Source organism: Bufo gargarizans, chromosome 3, assembly GCF_014858855.1.
Source record: "Bufo gargarizans isolate SCDJY-AF-19 chromosome 3, ASM1485885v1, whole genome shotgun sequence".
Taxonomy (NCBI): domain Eukaryota; kingdom Metazoa; phylum Chordata; class Amphibia; order Anura; family Bufonidae; genus Bufo; species Bufo gargarizans.
In genome coordinates this window covers 490397512-490418685 of record NC_058082.1, presented here as the reverse complement: position 1 = coordinate 490418685, position 21174 = coordinate 490397512, and the positions used below count along the sequence as shown (strand labels likewise).

The 21174-nt window shown below is 44.5% G+C and overlaps 1 protein-coding gene across 1 annotated transcript; it reads right to left on the bottom strand.

The window, feature by feature from the left end:
- Nucleotides 1-11021: 11021 nt before the first annotated feature.
- Nucleotides 11022-19212, bottom strand: LOC122932714 (exonuclease V-like). The gene is made up of 6 exons (XM_044287291.1): nt 19007-19212; nt 17021-17087; nt 16423-16685; nt 13923-14027; nt 12550-12722; nt 11022-11844 (listed from the first exon to the last, which is right to left on the bottom strand). Exons 1-6 carry the CDS (start codon nt 19176-19178, stop codon nt 11377-11379), a joined length of 1248 nt encoding a protein of 415 aa, XP_044143226.1. The 5' UTR covers nt 19179-19212; the 3' UTR covers nt 11022-11376.
- Between the last annotated feature and the right edge of the window lie 1962 nt (nt 19213-21174).

Sequence of the window (21174 nt, the reverse complement as noted above, 5' to 3'; positions counted from 1 at the left end):
GTTTCTTTACATGCAGAGAAGGGGCGCGTCCTGGAAGAGCTCAGCTACTACGTCTCTGAGCAGCAGAGCAGCCAAGTACGGAGACACTTGGAGACATTATTATTTATTTGAAAGTGCCATTAATTTCATGGTGCTGTACATTAATGTTACACATACAGTACATCATATAAAAATACAAATACAATAACACATACATCAATCATATAAAAATACTAATACAATAACACATACATCATATAAAAATTCAGAATGCATTGGGATAAAGCTGATCAGTTCTTTTCCGGTATAGAGCCCCTAGGACGGAACTCTATGCCGGAAAAGAAAAACTCAAGTGTGAAAGTACTCTTAGTCGTGTACAAGTCTAATATCATTAGTTATATTGTCAACATTTTCTGTAGGAGAGCTTTAAAGGAAATCTGTCACCAGGATAATCACTATTGAAGTAAAGCCATGGCCTAATAGCACTTAGTACCTTATTTCCAGATGTGCCTTTGTTCCAGCAATAGATGTTTTTTATCCTCTGAAAAGCCTGTTTATTTGGTATGCAAATGAGCCAGTGAGGTGCCCAGAGGGGAGTCACCCCCTGCCACAATGTGTCCACCTACCCCTCCTACATCACATTTAAGCCATAACTCTGCACCCCTTTTCCCTGCTCCCAGCATAAGGGCGTGCCTGGGCTCCGTCCTGCAAGAGTGACGCCCCTCTGGGAACCTCACTGGCTCATTTGCAAACCAAATAAACCAGATTTTCAGAAGATAGAAAACATCTATTGCTGGAACAAAGGCACATCTAGAAATAAGGTACTAAGTGCTGTTAGGCTATGGCTTTACTTTAATAGCGATTATCCTGGTGACATATTTCCTTTAAAGGGGCAGAGTGCTGTGGAGGACACTGTTAGGCCTCTTGCACATGAACATGTGCTGCCCATGCCCGTGTTGCGGACCACAAATTGCGGTCCGCAATGCACGGGCACCGACCGTGGGCAAGCCGCATGCGGATCAGGACCCTGATCTGTCCGTTACGCAAAAAGATAGAACAAGTTCTATATTTTTTTGCGGAACGGAACCCCACGAAAGCACTCTGTAGTGCTTCCGTTCTGTTCCCCACCGCATCTCCGGACTTGTGGACCCAGTCAAGTGAAGGCACACTGCCGGTGTCCGGTGTATTGGGGACCCGCCGTATGCAGGCCGCAATACAGCCACGGGAGACACACGGTCGAGTGCAAGAGGCCTAAAGGGAGCGGAGTGCTGTGGAGGTCACAGTTCAGTGGGCAGGGAACGGTGCAGGTCACAGTTAAGGGGGCGAGTTATTGTGTAAATCACTGTTAAGGAGACGTGGGTACTGTGGAGGTCACTAATAAAGGGGTGGCCACTGTGGAGATCACTGTTAAAGGAGAGGGCACTGTGGATGTTACTGTTAAGGGGGCAGGCCGCTGTGGAGGTCAATGTTAAAGGGGCAGGCACGGTGGAGGTCACTGTTAAGGGAGGAGGGGACTATGGAGGCCACGATTAAAGGGGCAGCGGGGTGCTGTGAGGTGTCTTTTGAGAAAATAATAATAAATGCGTCACTCACCGGATCCTTTTGTAGTTTCTTATTTTTTTCTTTAACCACCTCAGCTCCCCTAGCTTAAACCCCCTTAATAACCAGACCACTTTTTACAATTCTGCACTACACTACTTTCACGGTTTATTGCTCGGTCATAGAACTTACCACCCAAATGAATTTTACCTCCTTTTCTTCTCACTAATAGAGCTTTCATTTGGTGGTATTTGATTGCTGCTGACATTTTTACTTTTTTTGTTATTAATCGAAATTTACAGATTTTTTTGCAAAAAATTTAAATTTTTCACTTTCATTTTAGAGAGATATTTCTCTCACCCAGCATGGGTATATGTAAAAAGACACCCCAAAACACATTGCCCAACTTCTCCTGAGTACGGCGATATCACATGTGTGACACTTTTCTGCAGCCTAGGTGGGCAAAGGGGCCCAAATTCTAAAGAGCACCTTTAGGATTTCACAGGGCATTTTTTTACACATTTGGATTTCAAACTACTTCTCACGCATCTGGGCCCCTAAAATGCCAGGGCAGTATAAATACCCCACAAGTGACCCCATTTTGGAAAGAAGACACCCAAAGTATTCCGTGAGGGGCATGGCGAGTTCCTAGATTTTTTTTTTTGGGGGGCACAAATTAGCGGAAAATGATATTTTTTTTTTTCTTAAGAAGTCTTATATTCCACTAACTTGTGACAAAAAATAAAAACTTCCATAAACTCACTATGCCCATCACGAAATACCTTGGGGTGTCTTCTTTCCAAAATGGGGTCACTTGTTGGGTATTTATACTGCCCTGGCATTTTAGGGGCCCTAATGCGTGAGAAGTAGTTTGAAATCCAAATGTGTAAAAAATGCCCTGTGAAATCCTAAAGGTGCTCTTTAGAACTTGGGCCCCTTTGTCCACCTAGGCTGCAAAAAAGTGTCACACATGTGGTATCGCCGTACTCAGGAGAAGTTGGGCAATGTGTTTTGGGGTGTCTTTTTACATATACCCATGCTGGGTGAGAGAAATATCTCTAAAAGTCAACTTTTCCCTTTTTTTTATACAAAGTTGTCATTTTAGAGAGATATTTCTCTCACCCAGCATGGGTATATGTAAAAAGACACCACAAAACACATTGCCATACTTCTCCTGAGTACGGCGATACCACATGTGTGACACTTTTTTGCAGCCTAGGTGTGCAAAGGGGCCCAAATTCCTTTTAGGAGGGCATTTTTAGACATTTGGATTCCAGACTTCAGAAAAAAAAAAACAGGCCGCAACGCAATAAATTTATTAACATTAACTTTTATAAACATTATTGAACTTTTGGAACAGAACATTAACTTTTTTGCTTACCGTTGATTTTTTTTTTTGTTTTGCTTTTTTTTTTACCTTTATAGGACAAACCTCTCCTTCCCCATGGGCCAATGTGCAAATCACCCAGAGATGTGACGAAGTACATTATGCACTTTGTCCCAGGTGAAAGGGCCCTAAGAGCCCTGTGTGCCTGTCCCGTGTGACGCCTGTCCTGTGTACCTGTGTGTGGTACTTCCGGAAACACTCCCCTAAGTATAGGGCTTGGTAGCGCAGTGGCCACAGTCCCTCCCCTCCCCTCCTCCTCCTACTCAGTCCCTCCCCTCCTCCTCCTACTTGGTCTTCAGCGGCAGCCGCGCACAGTGGGGAGGGAGAGACTCCCTCCTCCTCCCTCAGCTGTGCCGGCCGCTCAGTCCTGCCTCTCTGGCCTCCGGAGGACACGGAAGCGGTGAGTGAGACGCTTAATTTCACTCCCGCTCCATGATCACGTGATCTGAACGATTCCTCGATGCAGGGAAACTGCATCGATGAATTTTTTGACTCGATTTAATCGAGTTATTCGAATAATCGTTTCAGCCCTAGTCCATTACTGATCGCGTCTGCTCAGTTTGCGCTGCAATTATTTTTTTCTGCAGAAGACTTTTTATTTTTTACAACTTTTCTTCATAATTTTATTTAAAATGTATTACAAGATCCTTCATGTGTAAGAAACACTACATACACACCCCACACTAAATAAAGGTTTACACGTTTCACACATCACACCTAAATAAAATGAAAAATGTCCCATTCACCCTGAGAGTACTCAGCTGAAGAGGCATACGCCATCCTTGCCTCAGATACTGAGTCTGCCAGTGAGGGAGAAGAGGATGCCACTTTCCTCTATTCCTCTACCCCCTCCCTCATCATCATCATCCGCTGATGAGGGACCCTCTAGAAGGCGCCCCAGGGTAGCAGCGGAGGCAGTCCCTCAAAATGAGCCCACATGGACCCCACCCCGACGTTTATCAGCCCCAAATTTCTGAGTTCGTGGGCAACTCAGGAATTCTGATAAATTGTGCGGACTTCACTGAGCTAGATTTTTTTCAAAATCTTTTTCTCTGAAGATTTTGTCAATCTAATGGTGGCCCAAACCAATTTGTACACCCAACAATTCATTGCTCAGAACCCTAGTTCGCCATACGCTAGACCCCTAGGTTGGACTCCATTAGATGCAGCAGAGATGGAGAAGTATTGGGGACTCGTGCTGCATATGAGCGTAGTAAAGAAGTCAAAGGTTAGGCAATATTGGAGTTCTGACATTTTCTCCCAGACTCTAATTTACAGTCAGACCATGATCTGGAAGCGATTTGAATCAATCCGAAAATTCCTACACTACAATGACAATACACAGTGCCCACCCCAAAACGACCCCACATTTGACCGATTCTTCAAGGTTAGGCCAGTCATTGACCTCTTCAGCAACAAGTTTGCTGAGGTGTACAACCCAGAGAAAAAATGTCAGTGCAGATGAGTCCCTATTATTGTTCAAAGGGAGGATTAGATTCTGCCAATACTTGCCCAGCAAACGGGCAAGGTATGGCATAAAAATATACAAACTCTGAGAGTAGATCCGGGTACACCCACAAATTTTGCATTTACGAAGGGAAATATTCCAGTATAGAACCCCCAGAATTCCCCCCCCCCCTTCCTAGGAGTTAGTGGAAAGATTGTGTGGGAATTACTGCACCCACTACTGGATAAGGGTTACTACCTCTATGTGGATAACGATTATACCAGTATCCCCCTATTCAGGTCCCCAACTGCCAGTGGTACTGTGGCTTGCGGAACAGTACGCAAAAATCAAAAAGGCGTTCTTAGATCCCTGGTAGGGCAACCACTGAGAATGGGTGAAAATAGGGCTCTCCGCAATAAGAATATGCTGGTGGTTAAGTACAAAGACAAGAGGGACGTCCTTGTACTGACCACCATTCACACTAACGCCAGCTCCCCTGCTGCTGTACAGGGGACCACTACCACTGTCCCCAAACCAGACTGCATCCTTGATTACAACAGGCACATAGGAGGGGTGGATCTTGCAGATCAACCTATGAAGCCCTACAGTGTCACACGAAAAACAAAAAGTGTGGTACAAAAAGCTGGCCATACACATTGTACAGATGGCAATGTGCAATGCGTACAGGCTATTTCAATCTTCAGGCCACAGAGGAACTTTCCTTCAGTTCCAAGAGGTGGTAATCAAGGCCCTAATTTTACAAGCCCAGGCCGGGGAGGGTCCCAGTACTTCAGGAAGTCATGGTGCCCAGACAGTAAGGAAGGGAGGGACCCAAAAAAGATGCAGGGTGTGTCACAAAAGAGGGATAAGGAAAGACACCATTTACCAATGCGAAACCTGCTCTGAAAAACCTGGTCTGTGCTCCCTGAAATATTTCCACTTTATATCTGATTTAGTCCACCTCGCTTGAATACTTTCCAACAACCACTACATAATCTTTTCTGTGAGACACCTGTTTGGTAAAAAGTACCCTTTCCACCACTTAAAATGTTCATATGGGGGTGCTGTTTCCAAAATGGGTTCACTGGGCGCTAAAACAGCAGGCTACGAGCAAATATGGGGTGTTCGCAAAATGGGGAGAAAATGGAAAACATACACTGAGGTGCATTTTCTCCTTTAACCCCTTGTGAAAGTGAAAAATGAGGGTCTGCTAGTAATTTTTCATTTTTACAAATGTATGCTTTGAAATCCTCTCTAGAATTTCTGCCTTCTGTGAGACACCTGTTTGCTAAAAAGTACCCTTTCCAAAACTTAAAATGTTCGTATGGGGGTGCCGTTTCCGAAATGGGGTCACTTCTTGGGGTTTTTCCTTTCTGGGGACCTCAGGAAATGTTTTTAATGCAACATGGCAGCTAAAATCCATGTTTGCCAATTCAGGCCTGCAAAAACCATATTTTGCACTTTGCCTGTAGAGGCCTGCTGTGCGCCAAAACACCACCACTTAAAATGTTCGTATGGGGGTGCAGTTTCTGGAATGGGGTCACTTTTGGGGGTTTCCCCTGTAGGGCCACCTCAGGGTGTCTTCATATGCGACATAGCTCCCAATTACCATTCCAGCTAAATCCTCTCTCCTAACCGCCATATGGTGCTCCTTCCACTCTGAAGCCTGCCGTGCGGCCAGTAATCATTTTTTGAGCACAGATGGGGTGTTGGCGTATTTGGGGGGAAATGGGTAACAAAATGTGGGGTGCATATTGTCCTGTTACCCCTTGTGAAAGTGAAAAATGTGGGTGTAAAGCAACTTTTTCTGGATAAAATTGTCATTTTTTATTTTCACAGCCAAGCGTTTCCTAATTCTGTGAAATGCCTGATGGGTCAAAATTCCTTGAGGGAGGTAGTTTCCGGAATGGGGTCCCTTTTTGGGGGGGTCTCCACTCTAGGGCCACCTCAGGGTGTCTTCATATGCGACATAGCTCCCAATTACCATTCCAGCTAAATACTCTCTCCTAACCGCCATATGGTGCTCCTTCCACTCTAAAGCCTGCCGTGCGACCATACATCATTTTTTGAGCACATATGGGGTGTTGGCGTATTCGGGGGGAAATGGGTAACAAAATGTGGGGTGCTTTTCACAGAATTAGGAAACGCTTGGCTGTGAAAAAAACAATGACAATTTTATCCAGAAAAAATTGCTTTACACCCACATTTTTCACTTTCCCAAGGGGAAAGTGAAAAATGACATTGTTTTTTTTCACAGCCAAGCGTTTCCTAATTCTGTGAAATGCCTGATGGGTCAAAATGCTCACTACACACCTTGAAATATTCCTTGAGGGGTGTTGGCGTATTCGGGGGGAAATCGGTAACAAAATGTGTAGTGCATTTGTCCTGTGAAAGTGAAAAATGTGTGTGTAAGGCCTCATGCACACGACCGTGGGTCTTCCTTGATTTTTGGAGGATCCATGGACATGAAAAATGAAAAAAAAAAATCTAAGTCAAGTTTGCCATTGAAATGATAGGAAAAAACTGACACGGATCACGGACGCGGATGACAATCTTGTGTGCATCCGTGATTTTTCACGGACCCATTGACTTGAATGGGTCCGTGAACTGTTGGCCGTGAAAAAAATAGGACAGGTCCTATTTTTTTTCACGGCCAGGAAACACGGATCACGGCTGCGGCTGCCAAACGGTGCATTTTCCGATTTTTCCACGGACCCATTGAATGTCAATAGGTCCGCGGAAAAAAAACAAAACTGAAAAAGGCCCAACGGCCACGGATTCACACAACGGTTGTGTGCATGAGGCCTAAATCAACTTTTTCGGGAAAAAAATTTAGATTTTTCATTTTCACAGCCAAGCGTTTTCTAATTCTGTGAAATGCCCGACAGGTCAAAGTGCTCACTACACAACATGAAATATTCCTTGAGGGGTGTAGTTTCGAGAATGGGGTCACTTTGTTTGGGTTTCCACTGTAGGGCCACCTCAGGATGTCTTCATATGCGACATAGCTCCCAATTACCATTCCAGCTAAATCCGCTCTCCAAAAGCCATATGGTGCTGCTTCCACTCTGAAGCCTGCTGTGTGCCCATACATCAGTTTTTGAGCACACATGGGGTGTTTTTGAAAACTCCAGATTCAGGGTAACAGATTTTGAGTTTTGTTTGGCTGTTAACCATTAATGCGTTGAAGAAAAAATAGATTCAAATGAAAAATCTGCTAAAAAAAATATAAAAAAATGTGAAATTTTGAAAATTTTATTTTCATTTTCATTTAACTCTCGTGGGGCACCTAAAGGGTTAAAAAAAGTTTGTAAAATCAGTTTTGAATAGCTTGAAGGGTGTAGTTTCTAAAATGGGTCGATTTATGGGTGGTTTCTAATATGTAAGCCCCAGAAAGTGACTTCATAACTGAACTGGTCATGAAAAAAATTTGCTTCTAAAGGGCTTGTTTACATGACCGTTGCGGATCTGCAATACACGGGTCCCGTTCCGTGGCCATTCCGCATCACTCATTTCAACGGGTCCACAAATCCATAGATGCGGAATGGAACACTACGGAAGCACTACGGAGTGCTTTCTGATGTTCCGTTCCGTGCTTCCACACCGCAAAAAGATATAGAGTTTGCTCTAACTTTTTGCGGAACGGAGGGATCGCGGACCCATTAAAGTGTATGGGGCTGTGATCCCTATGCGGCTGCCACACGTCAGTTGCCCATGCTTAGCGGACCGCAATTTGCGGTCCACAGCACGGGCACGGGCTTTACACGGTCGTGTGAACAAGCCCTAAACTTCTAAGCCTTCTAACGTCCCATAAAAATAAAATGTCATTTTCAAAATGATTCAAACATGAAGTAGACATATGGGGAATGTAAAGTAATTACTATTTTTGAAGGTATTACTATGTATTATAAAAAAAGGGAAATTTTTGGAGTAAATTTGGTATTTTTTTATAAATAAAAATGAAGTTTTTTTACTCCATTTTACCACTGTCTTGAAGTACAATATGTGACGAGAAAACAATCTCAGAATGGGCTGAATATGTAAAAGCGTTTTTAAAGAGGACCTTTCACTAGATTAAAAACTAACTATATCAGTGGGCAGAGCGGCGCTCAGGGGTCCCCCTGTACTTACTATTATGTCTGGGCGCCGCTCCTGGGACTCCCAGGGTATGAGCTGTGCGCTGCGATTGGCCAGCGCTGCAGCAAGGGACAACCCTAATACAAAAACTCCGCCCAGTACAACAGAGGGAGCTGCAGACACCGGAGCCTATATCGAGCGAACGGAGCGGCGCCCAGACATATTAGTAAGTGCAGGGGGACCCCTGGGCGCCGCTCTGCCCACTGATATAGTTAGTTTTTAAACTAGTGAAAGGTCCTCTTTAAGTTATTACCACATAAAGTGACACGTCAGATTTGCTAAAAATGGCCTGGTCCTTAGGCTGGTTTCACACGGGCGTTGCTGGAAAATGTGCGGGTGCGTTGCGGGAACACGCGCAATTTTTCCGCGCGAGTGCAAAACATTGTAATGCGTTTTGCACTCGCGTGAGAAAAATCGCGCATGTTTTGTACCAAAGCCCGAACTTCTTCACAGAAGTTCGGGCTTGGGATCGGTGTTCTGTAGATTGTATTATTATCCCTATTAACATGGTTATAAGGGAAAATAATAGCATTCTGAATACAGAATGCATAGTACAATAGCGCTGGAGGGGTTAAAAATAAAATAAAAAAATAATTTAACTCACCTTAATCCACTTGATCGCGCAGCCGGCATCTCCTTCTGTCTTCATCTTAGTTGTGTGCAGTAACAAGACCTGTGGTGACGTCACTCCGGTCATCACCATGGTAAAAGATCATGTGATGGATCATGTGATGACCGGAGTGACTCACCACAGGTCCTGTTACTGCACACAGCTAAGATAAAGACAGAAGGAGATCCCGGCTGCGCGATCAAGTGGATTAAGGTGAGTTAAATTATTATTATTTTTTTTTTTAACCCCTCCAGCGCTATTTTACTATGCATTCTGTATTCAGAATGCTATTATTTTTCCTTATAACCATGTTATAAGGGAAAATAATAATGATCGGGTCTCCACCCCGATAGTCTCCTAGCAACCGTGCGTGAAAAATCGCACACCGCATCCGCACTTGCTTGCGGATGCTTGCGATTTTCACGCAACCCCATTCATTTCTATGGGGCCTGCGTTACGTGAAAAACGCAGAATATAGAGCATGCTGGGATTTTCCCGCAATGCACAAGTGATGCGTGAAAATCACCGCTCATGTGAACAGCCCCATAGAAATGAATAGGTCGGGATTCAGTGCGGGTGCAATGCGTTCAACTCACGCATCGCATCCGCGCGGAATACTCGCCCGTGTGAAAGGGGCCTTAAAGGTGAGAAATGGCAGGGTCCTTAAGGGGTTAACAACACACACAAACATTAAATGAAACCGTGCGAAGCCGGGTGCTTCAGCTAGTGTACAATATGTGTGTGTGTGTGTATGTATGTATATATATATATATATATATATATATATATACACACACACACACACACACACACACACACACTCACCTAAAGAATTATTAGGAACATCTGTTCTATTTCTCATTAATGCGATTATCTAGTCAACCAATCACATGGCAGTTGCTTCAATGCATGTAGGGTTGTGGTCCTGGTCAAGACCGGTGATTTAAGCAATTTTGAGCGTGGCATGGTTGTTGGTGCCAGACGGGCCGGTCTAAGTATTTCACAATCTGCTCAGTTACTGGGATTTTCACGCACAACCATTTCTAGGGTTTACAAAGAATGGTGTGAAAAGGGAAAAACATCCAGTATGCGGCAGTCCTGTGGGCGAAAATGCCTTGTTGATGCTAGAGGTCAGAGGAGAATGGGCCGACTGATTCAAGCTGATAGAAGAGCAACGTTGACTGAAATAACCACTCGTTACAACCGAGGTATGCAGCAAAGCATTTGTGAAGCCACAACACGCACAACCTTGAGGCGGATGGGCTACAACAGCAGAAGACCCCACCGGGTACCACTCATCTCCACTACAAATAGGAAAAAGAGGCTACAATTTGCACAAGCTCACCAAAATTGGCCTGTTGAAGACTGGGAAAATGTTGCCTGGTCTGATGAGTCTCGATTTCTGTTGAGACATTCAAATGGTAGAGTCCGAATTTGGCGTAAACAGAATGAGAACATGTATCCATCATGCCTTGTTACCACTGTGCAGGCTGCTGGTGGTGGTGTAATGGTGTGGGGGATGTTTTCTGGGCACACTTTAGGCCCCTTAGTGCCAATTGGCCATCGTTTAAATGCCACGGGCTACCTGAGCATTGTTTCTGACCATGTCCATCCCTTCATGACCACCATGTACCTATGATGGCTACTTCCAGCAGGATAATGCACCATGTCAAAAAGCTCGAATCATTTCAAATTGGTTTCTTGAACATGACAATGAGTTCACTGTACTAAAATGGCCGACACAGTCACCAGATCTCAACCCAATAGAGCATCTTTGGGATGTGGTGGAACGGGAGCTTCGTGCCATGGATGTGCATCCCTCAAATCTCCATCAACTGCAAGATGCTATCCTATCAATATGGGCCAACATTTCTAAAGAATGCTATCAGCACCTTGTTGAATCAAGGCCACGTAGAATTAAGGCAGTTGTGAAGGCAAAAGAGGGTCCAACACCGTATTAGTATGGTGTTCCTAATAATTCTTTAGGCGAGTGTATCTCTCTCTCTCTCTATCAGAACTGGGCTATTTATTACAACAGTTTCTTAGAAGTTAACATACCGCACACAACGATGTAAATACATACAAAATAATTTAAGTAATGTTTTTGAATAAATCTAAAAAATAATTATAAAATTCTAATGTATTACGTAAATCCAGTTAAAATTAAGACTGTGGTAATGGATACATTACTTTCACAAGAACACTTCTGTAAATCAGCATGAATAGTCTGTATTAGGTAGTTCATTAGTGAATTAAAAATTTAAAACGTCATGGTCCTCACTTAAACCTCTTATTGAGCATCTGTAAAGCGATGCTTTTGGTTTTCTGTGCTCTCCACTCACATATGCTTGAATATTCACACATTCTGCACTTCCAGGCATCTTCTATGTCTACTCCTTTGACCTCCCTTAGTCCTTTCCAATAGGATAAGTAAAAGGTAACTTCCCCCAAAACTTTTTCCTTCTCGAATCTCACTTCATCACATCCAAGCAGGGAACCATCTCCCTGAAAGCAGTACTCAAGCTTCAGACTGTCAATCATAGGCAATTCACTATACTTGAGGTTCAGACAAGTCAACTCCAGCAAGTCTCTGAAGGTTGACACAGTTAGCCCAGACCCGGTGGCGTGCTTCTTCACCTCAGGTCCTAATTCTTGTCCTGGTCTCAGCTTCAAATGCTGCATGAAAACATCGGGCTGGAGAACACCGCTTACCAAGCCGTCAAATAGTAGCTTGTAAAGAGAGACCTAGAAGACAAAATTCTATGTATGTCATAAGCAGTTATACACAAAATACTATTTATTCTGTAAAGCCAGATATATCTACAAAATAACAAACGAAAACATAAACTTTTAATAATAGGTCTGGTGTGGACAACCTCTCTTCTGTGCACAAATCTTCTGGCAACAAACTATGGCTAGGGTCACATCGGTGTCGGGGCTCCGCTGAAGAGTCTGTTAAAAGGGATTCTGTCACCAGATTTAACCCTATTAAGCTAGTGGATATTAGCAATGTGCTAATGTCAGCTAAACCTAACTAGCCTATTCCTACTTTTATCTATGCCCCCGTTACGCCAGAAATCTAACTTTTATAACATGCTAATTAGCCTCTAGGAGCAGAAGGGGGGGCGTTGTTCTTGCTCCTAGAGGCCCTGTGCTCTGGTGAAATCTTGCGCTGTTCAGTATCCGGCGCAGTGATGAAGCTGGCAGCCTGCGAGCGTCTTTCCCTCACAACGCCTGCACCGAATGTTGAACGGCGTGCAATTTCCTGCCCTTGCCACACCCCCTTTTGGAAAAGTGGCGAAGCTTGCACCTTTTTACAGCCACTTTTATGGTCTTTATACAATATACAAATACAATAAAAATTGACACAAAAACAAACTTTTTTCTAAAAAAAAAACCAAAAAAAAAAAAACGTTGTGGACAAAATCTCCAATAGAAACGTGACTTTACCTGGATCTCATGAGTCCTCTTCTGGGCAGATCCAGGCAGTGTTGGGCTCGCTCGGGTTTTCAGTTCCCTGAGTTCTAGCTCGCCTCTCGAAGAGTATCCCAATTCATCAATTACCCCCATGACATATATACCATCAAGCTCCCCAAATACTGGAAATTCTCGAACTTGGCCTCCTATCAGCAAGAAATGAGTAACAGATTTTGTAATTAACCAATACACAGGACGGCTACACTAAACAGTCGACAATTTCTGAAAAACTTTCTTTTACATTGAGGAAAAGAATGTCTTCACATTATATTGTGTCTTCTGCTACTTCCCCGGAAGCTGGACTGACAGCAAAAACCTTGAGCCAACAAGATCAGGTTATTTTATTTTATTTATTTTTTTTTTCATTTCCAGCCACTAGTAAAACTGAATCAAATTACTATATTTTCCACTTCATAAGACAAACTTTTTAGCAAGAAAAATAAAAACTTATAAACATCAGTCAGAGAAATCCTGCATGGCCAAACCCTGACTGCTTTCTTCATCATCCGGCAGAGCACAAATGGAGCTCTTTGCCCGATGAGTGAGAGAGATACGCCTCTGCACTCACCTCTCTCTCCCTGCCGACACTGATCTGTATGATCAGCAACAGGAGAGCACAGGGGGAGGAAGGTCCTATGGCTGTAGCGAAAGAAAAATGAAAACTCCAAGTACAGCTTAAAGGGGTCATACGATATCTAAAATATCCCCCCCCCCCCCAATGCCCGGGCCCCTTGTATGAATTATATTTACCTGCTCCCCGGCACCCACGTTGCTCCGGATCAATGTGCGTCCACCGCTGCATCTCTCCTTGAGGCTGTTATTGGCTGCACCCTGTTTCGGCAGATGTTTTGATCTGGGCGACGGGGAGATTTATTTGGATAGGTACATTAAGGTGACCACTTGCACCAGTTGTTACAGTGGTCAGCAGATAACACCCTAAGGGTAACAGGCGCTGACCAAGACTATGCCCCCCCCCCTCCGAAACTACACCCCAAGGTTACTGACCTTGATCCCTCCACTTCAGAAAACCACCAGTAAACCAAATTCCCTTCAAAGAGAACCTAGAAAATATGTTTCTGTTGTCTAAACCTGGGGTGCGTCTTATAGTTTATTGTGTCTTATAAAGCGAAAAATACAGTAACTTTTCCAAGGTCGAGTCACTTATAAATATATAGGAGGATAAAAGAGGAATGGCAGACATGTCAGGAGAGGAGACCTGTTAACTGTTGTCCTTTTTCATTCTTTCAGATACAAACAGTGGTCTATAATATAGCAAAGCGAGTCATTACTACTGGATATTACACCAGGAAGAAGAATCATTTTCTAAGTTCATCTGAATTACTCACCAGACTGCAAAACTGGCATCATAGCCAAAATATTCAGACACTTTATTGCCCAGGAGTCTTCACGGGTCTGTGTGGTCACCGATACGATATCATGAACTTCTAGTTCTGCAGACAAAAAAATAAAATATAAAAAAAATCTCTGAAGAGATATTGATTACATACGTCTATAACATCAAACGCCATTGGGCCGTCCATTAGAAGACAATGGAATGTAAAGCAGCCATTTGTCAATCGGTCATTATTATTTTTTTATTATCATATGGCATTAGAGGGATTTTTTTTCGTGATTTTCATATTGATGGCCTATCCTCCAGGTAGTCCATCAGTAAGAGAATCCCTTTAAAGATTTTTTTTTTCCTTCTGCATTTGGGCAAGAAGACAGAGTAAAGAAGCTGAAGGAAAGCAGAGACGTCATAATATTAAGAGTATGATGTACAGTGTATATACAATAGCTGCAGAGCTCCAAGTGATATCACTATACACCCCAAGCACACAGCCTTAGATATTCCCTGTGGTGTCAAGGACATATAAGGTACAAAACACTGGGGGGTAGGAGAACATAGTGTATAGAAATCCTTGGAGACGGGCATTCACGGGCCAGAGGTAAAGAAATGACTGCATATTAAAAATCAGAAGAGGTGCCTGGTTTCACTTTATCAAGCTTTTTTCCCTATAATAAAATTATTTATGACTGGATTCCTGTGTCAACATCCAGTGTGAAGTTGTTATACAGTTGCTAGCTGACAACCCCTAATGGCAACTGCAGTGTTTAATGGGGTTGTCAACCATATTTCTACAGACAGTAAACGGGATGGAGAGCTGTATCCTTTCACCCTGTGCTCTACCTGTCACTGCACTGGGTATGTATGGGTCATAGTAGTTCACGAACCCTGAAGTCAGGACGAACAATGCTCTTTCCAAATAGGCGTCTCATCTCTCTGTTACCAAGGGTACTTTCACACTTGCGTTAAACTTTTTCGGTATTGAGTTCTGTCACATTGAGTGCTCAATACCGGAAAAAAACTGATCAGTTTTATCCTAATGCATTCTGAATGGAGAAATCCGTTCAGGATGTCTTCAGTTCAGTCACTGTACGGCTTTTGGCCGGAGTAAATACTGCAGCATGCTGCAGTTTTTTCTCCGGCCAAAATTCCTGAACACTTGCCGGAATCCGGGTTTATTTTACATATGCATTAATGCCGGATCTGGCCCCAAGTGTTCCGGAAAAACGGATCCAGTTTTGCGGTCTGTGCATGCACAGAACTTTAAAGATGTGAAAAAGATAAATACCGGATCAATTTTTCCGGATAACAACCGGAGAGACGGATCCGGTATTGCAATCCATTTGTGTGACAGATCAGCATCCGGATCCATCTACAAATGGTTTCCGTTTGCATACAGATTGCCAGAATCCAGCGACGCAAGTGTGAAAGTACCCGAAGACGAGATGACACAATGTCCCGACCTCCAGCCATTCGGGGAAACAGTGGAGCACTCCAGCTCGCTATTTCAGTAGCACCCATTGCAGGGCATGAGAGCTATGGAAACACCATAACTTGCTGCTACGCTGTTTCTATAAGAGCATCGGTGCACTCCACTGTTTCCCATCTGGCTGGTGGCCGGCTTAGTAACAGTGAGATAAGACAACCCCTTTAAACACTCTACTGGCCCTTAAGGCTACTTTCACACTCGCGTTTGGTGCAGATCCGTCATGGATCTGCACAGACGGATCCGTTCAGATAATACAACTGTCTGCATCCGTCATGAACGGATCCGTTTGTATTATCTTTTACATTGCCAAGACTGATCCGTTTTCTGTTGTGCCAGATTATGTCATACAAAAGGATCCGTCCCCATTGACTTACATTGTGTCTCAGAACGGATCCGTTTGGCTCAGTTTCGTCAGACGGACACCAAAATGCTGCAGGCAGTGTTTTGGTGTCCGCCTCCAAAGCGGAATGGAGACTGATCGGAGGCAAACTGAGGCATTCTGAGCGGATCCTTTTCCATTCAGAACGCATTAGGGCAAAACTGATCCGTTTTGGACCGCTTGTGAGAGCCCTGAACGGATCTCAGAAACGGAAAGCCAAAACACCAGTGTGAAAGTAGCTTCAGGTGGTTTTGGTCAGAACAACCCCTTTAATGACAAAAATAATGAGCAGTAATGCCTCGTTCACATCTCCATTCTGAGATCCGGCTCAGAGAAGTCTGATTACAAGGAGGTCCAGCAGTGATCAGTCTGATTTCTGGCATAAATGCCGGGTTTTGGCCAAAGCTGTTGCACGCTAATTTTCTTTGTATGTCCGGCAGCCAGGATTTTCGCTGGATCTCTGAAACGGAGATGCAAGGCAGCATTTATAACTGCATCTTATGGAGGCTTTTCTGGAATAGACCTTTAACTGGTCTTTTCATAGACGAGAACTGAGCGGCTGATAAATGTATGAAATGAGAAGACGGAACAATACGAGCCGCAAACCTCTGAACACAAGACTGTGCTCACCTCTGGCCAGATGTATACTAGATCCTTCCCTCATGGCGGCGGTTCTCTCAGGCTTTACTAGTTCTGGCTGCTCCATTTTATACATCGTCTGTTGTTCACACCAGACCTGGGAAGAAATGTCCGTCACATTCAAATATCTGAGGGAATATTTCTCCAGTGGAATTTCTACTTCTGTCTTTCTTTTTCTTTGCAGGATGTCTTGAGATAAGTTCTCTTCTGCCCCATCTTTATAGAGGCCTTCCTCAGGTGGAGCATTTAAATCACTTAAAAAAAAAAATAATATGAAAAAAAAAGTAAAGCACAAAGTAAACATCTGAAGAAAAGAATATCGATTCTCCTAAATCAATCTGTAATTATCTATCTTCTAAAAAAAACTATATATTTGAATGTTTTTTCCCAAAGCCATGCAAAAAGGCTCATGTCCATTACACAGCCCTGTGTTCCCTGTGAGTTTGTATTATGGATCTACAGGAACTGGGTGCCATCGTATGGTGGCTCCGTAAAGAATGCTTCTAAGAGAGAAAAGCTCAGTGTGTGTAAGAGGTCATGTATGTTATATATACTGTCGTGATTTCCATGAAATAAAGTGCGGTCATACCCTGATTTCAGAGGCGTCATCCTGTCTTCTGCTGGCTTTCTTCTTTCCTCTGGTAAAGATCTGTCCCCTGCAAATGAGCAGAAGATTACACACAGCACATGGTGAAACACACTCACAGAACGCTCCAAGATTGTTTCGCTAAATTTATTGTTCTACATGTTTTTGATTAAAAAAAAAAATATGTTTGGGTAAAAGTTATAGCGTTTACAAACTATGGTACAAAAATGTGAATTTCCGCTTTTTGAAGCAGCTCTGACTTTCTGAGCACCTGTCATGTTTCCTGAGGTTCTACAATGCCCAGACAGTACAAACACCCCACAAATGACCCCATTTCAGAAAGTAGACACCCTAAGGTATTCACTGATGGGCATAGTGAGTTCATAGAACTTTTTATTTTTTTGTCACAAGTTAGAGGTAGCTGCGATCTGCGGTAGTTAACCCCTCAGGTGCCGCAGATCGCAGCTACTGCTCATAGAGGTCGGGAGCCGGCTATGTGATTCTGCAGCCAGCTCCCGCTTCCTGTATATAAATTAATGAGAGATTTCTCTTCATTGGTGGCGCAGTGCGACCCCCACCCCAGTATTAAAAAGTGGCCACAGGATCCCCTCTCCCCTGCTTCTCCGATTGGAGCCCCAGCTGTGTAATCCTGGGGCTCCGATTGGTTACCATGGCAGCCAGGACGCTATTGAAGCCCTGGCTGCCATGGTAAGCTCCATGCTGCTGTGTGCACAGAGCCCAGGGCAGCAGGGACAGTGTGAGCTCCAATTCACCCTGATAGAGATCTATCAGGGTGAATAGGACAAGGGTTCTAGTCCCTAAGGGGGCTAAAAGTTAGTAAAAAAAAAAACAAGAAAAAACCCCCCACCAAAATATTAAGTATGAATGAAAAAGAAAGATTTCCAAAAAAAAAAAAGAAATAATTAATTTTTTTTAAAATGAAAATTCCCAGAATATTGGTATAAATTTTTGGGTATCGGCCTGAAAGTTCACAAATTATCGGTATCGGCCCTAAAAAAATCAATATCGGTTGATCCCTAGTGTGCGCCTCAAGGTAAAATTACAGGGAGCGCTGACTCACGGACACCACGAGTGCGCCCACAGGGGTAATGAGATCTGACGGTCTTTTCTCCTTACCCTCACACTGCGCACGCACGGATTGTGAAAGGATTTCGATGCCTGTGATAACAGGGCGCTCTGGCTACCAACCCACGTGACCTAGGGATGTCACGTGATATTGTGACGTCAGAAGGTCCTTACAGAGTCTCTGAAGTCTGCCCTGCAAACAGAGCATGCGCGTCTCTGTTTCACACGGCGTGCTCGTTCATGAATGAAATGAGGCCGGTGTTCTAACAAAAATCCTTTCCTAATCCGCGCATGCGTAGTGTGAGGGTTAGGAGAAAAAGACCGTCAGATCTCCTTACCTCTGAGGGCGCACGCGTGGCGTCCGTGAGTCAGCGCTCCCTGTAATCTTACCTTACCCGTGCGCTGAGGCGCACACTCCCCGGAAGTCACGAGTGGGAAGGTATTTTCACAAAGTAAGGATTGGTAATAACAATCTCTGTGAGGGCCTCAGGCATATGTGGGGGGGGGGGGGGGGGGGGGGGCGACATTATAGAACTTGGATAACCCCTTTAATAAATCTGCCGTGTGTTAACATTACATGCAATGTGTGCGGAGGGGGAGGGTTGGTTTTGCAAATATTTTCATGATAATGTTATCACATGGTTTCACATGACAGGCAATGCTAATACACAGCAGAGCACGTGACACCAGCACAGGGTTGTAGTCACACCTGGTTTAGCATCAGGTTTGTGACGAGACCACCCCACATCCTCACACACAGGGTCCCAGCACCACGACCACCCCTGTTCTGTACATTTGGAAGCATTACAGCCTCTGAGGTGAAAACTACCGGACCACGTGACACAGCTGCACGTCCAGACCTATCTCGGCGGGAACCACGCCCCCTCTCGTGACGTCACTCACCCATCTCTGCCGTATCTTGAAGCTGCAGGAGCTCGGAGTCGCTAATGTCGGAGAAGGCGTCTTCATTGTCTGGATTCACCTCACTCGGCGGCCGGTCAGCCCGTCCCGCCGCCGCGGCAGCGTCCTCCTCTGTCACCTGGGATGCTGTATAGTTACCTGGGCCGCTCGTCATGATGCGCTCCCTCCCAGAGCTACAATTTGGTGTGAAGCGACGGGGGCGTGGCCATAGTCACGTGACGTAAACATTCTTCTCAGATGCGGATGGTGTGGATACAAAGTGTCCTCTGTGATATGACTATGGCTTAACCCCTTGATGTCTGCGCCAGTCTCACCTGCCTCCCACATTCTGAGAGCCATAGCCTTCTAATTACCTTTAGGGCTCGTTCACACAAACGTATCTTGCCTTCCGTATACGGAACCGTTCATTTCAATGGGTCCGCAAAAGATGCGAACAGCACTCTCTCTGCTGTCCGCATCCGTTCCGCCGTTCCGTGGCCCCGCAAAAATTATGAGTCTTGTCCTATTCTTGTCCGTTTTGTTGACAAGAATAGGCATTTCTATAATAGGCCTCCTGTTCCGGAAGGCACACGGGCGCAAAAAACGGCACGGTCGTGTGAACGAGCCCTTAGACCTACTCCACATCCGATCCGCCTTTTTTACGGACACGGACCCATTAATTTCTATAGGCCCGCAATAAAAGCGGACATCATCTGTATGTCCATTCTGCAGTCCCACAAAAAGATAGAACATTGCTGCAATGGGTCCGCTAAAAAAAAACGGATGCAACACGAACGTTAACAGATGTCATCTGTATTTTTTTTTCTTGCGGATATGTGTTTTGTGGACTGCAAAATACATACAGTAGTGTGAACGCACCTTTTGGCTGTCGCTGCGTGATGACACTGGCACGGCCAAAGATGGCGATATAGCGTGCGTCTCAACTGACCAAGATCTAGTGGGACAATGCCGAATGTTGGCCTCTTTCCTGCTGCATGTCCCTAAGGCCCCATTTACTCAACCGTATATTTGTTCTGCGTCCGATCCGCATTTCTTGTCGATGGGATGCAGACCGGTACACTTTAAAGCTACTTTCACACTAGCGGCAGGGGACTCCGGCAGGCTGTTCCGGCGGGTGAACATCCTGTCGGATCCATCCTGCCGCTAGTGCAGTCAATGGGGATGGAGCACTAGTCCAGGGGCACACGTGCACTAGCGGCAGGACGGATCCAACAGGCTGTTCACCCGCCGAAACAGCCTGCCAGAGTCCCCTGCCGCTAGTGTGATACTAGCCTAATAGGGCCACAAAAACCGCATCCATATGTCCGCTTTGTGCCATCCATATAAATATAAAACATGTTACTATGGGTCCGCAAAAAAAAAAAAAAAAAAAAAAAAATGTAATATGGACGTCCTCTGTATTTTTTGCAAACCGAAAAATACATAGGCTTGTGAATGCCCCCTAAGGATGCCCTTACAGTTGAACACAATAGGGAATCAGGGAGCCGTCAACTTCTAGCTAGTAATGAGCGAACTTGTGTTTTTAAGTTGGGGTTATCGAAGAATCCCGTTATGGATTCCGCTACCACGGACCATACTGGAATTCTATGGCGGCATGTACCACGGAAGCCTATAAGAGGCATTCTGTATTGCATTCGGTCATAATAGAAGTCTGTGCTGGTCATAGACTCCTAATATGACAGAATGCCTCCTATAGGCTTCCGTGGTACATGCCGTCATAGAATTCCAGTATGGTCCGGGGTACATGCCGTCATAGAATTCCAGTATGGTCTGTGGTACATTCCCTCATAGAATTCTAGTATGGTCCGTGGTACATGCCGTCATAGAATTCCAGTATGATCCGTGGTACATGCAGTCATAGAATTCCAGTATGGTCTGTGGTACATGCTGTTATAGAATTCAAGTATGGTCCGTGGGACATGCCCTCATAGAATTCCAGTATGGTCCGTGGTACATGCCGTCATAGAATTCCAGTATGGTCCGTGGTACATGCCGTCATAGAATTCCAGTATGGTCCATGGTACATGCCGTCATAGAATTCCATTATTTTCCGTGGTACATGCTGTCATAGAATTCCATTATGGTCCATGGTACATGCCCTTATAGAATTCCATTATGGTCTGTGGTACATGCTGTCATAGAATTCCATT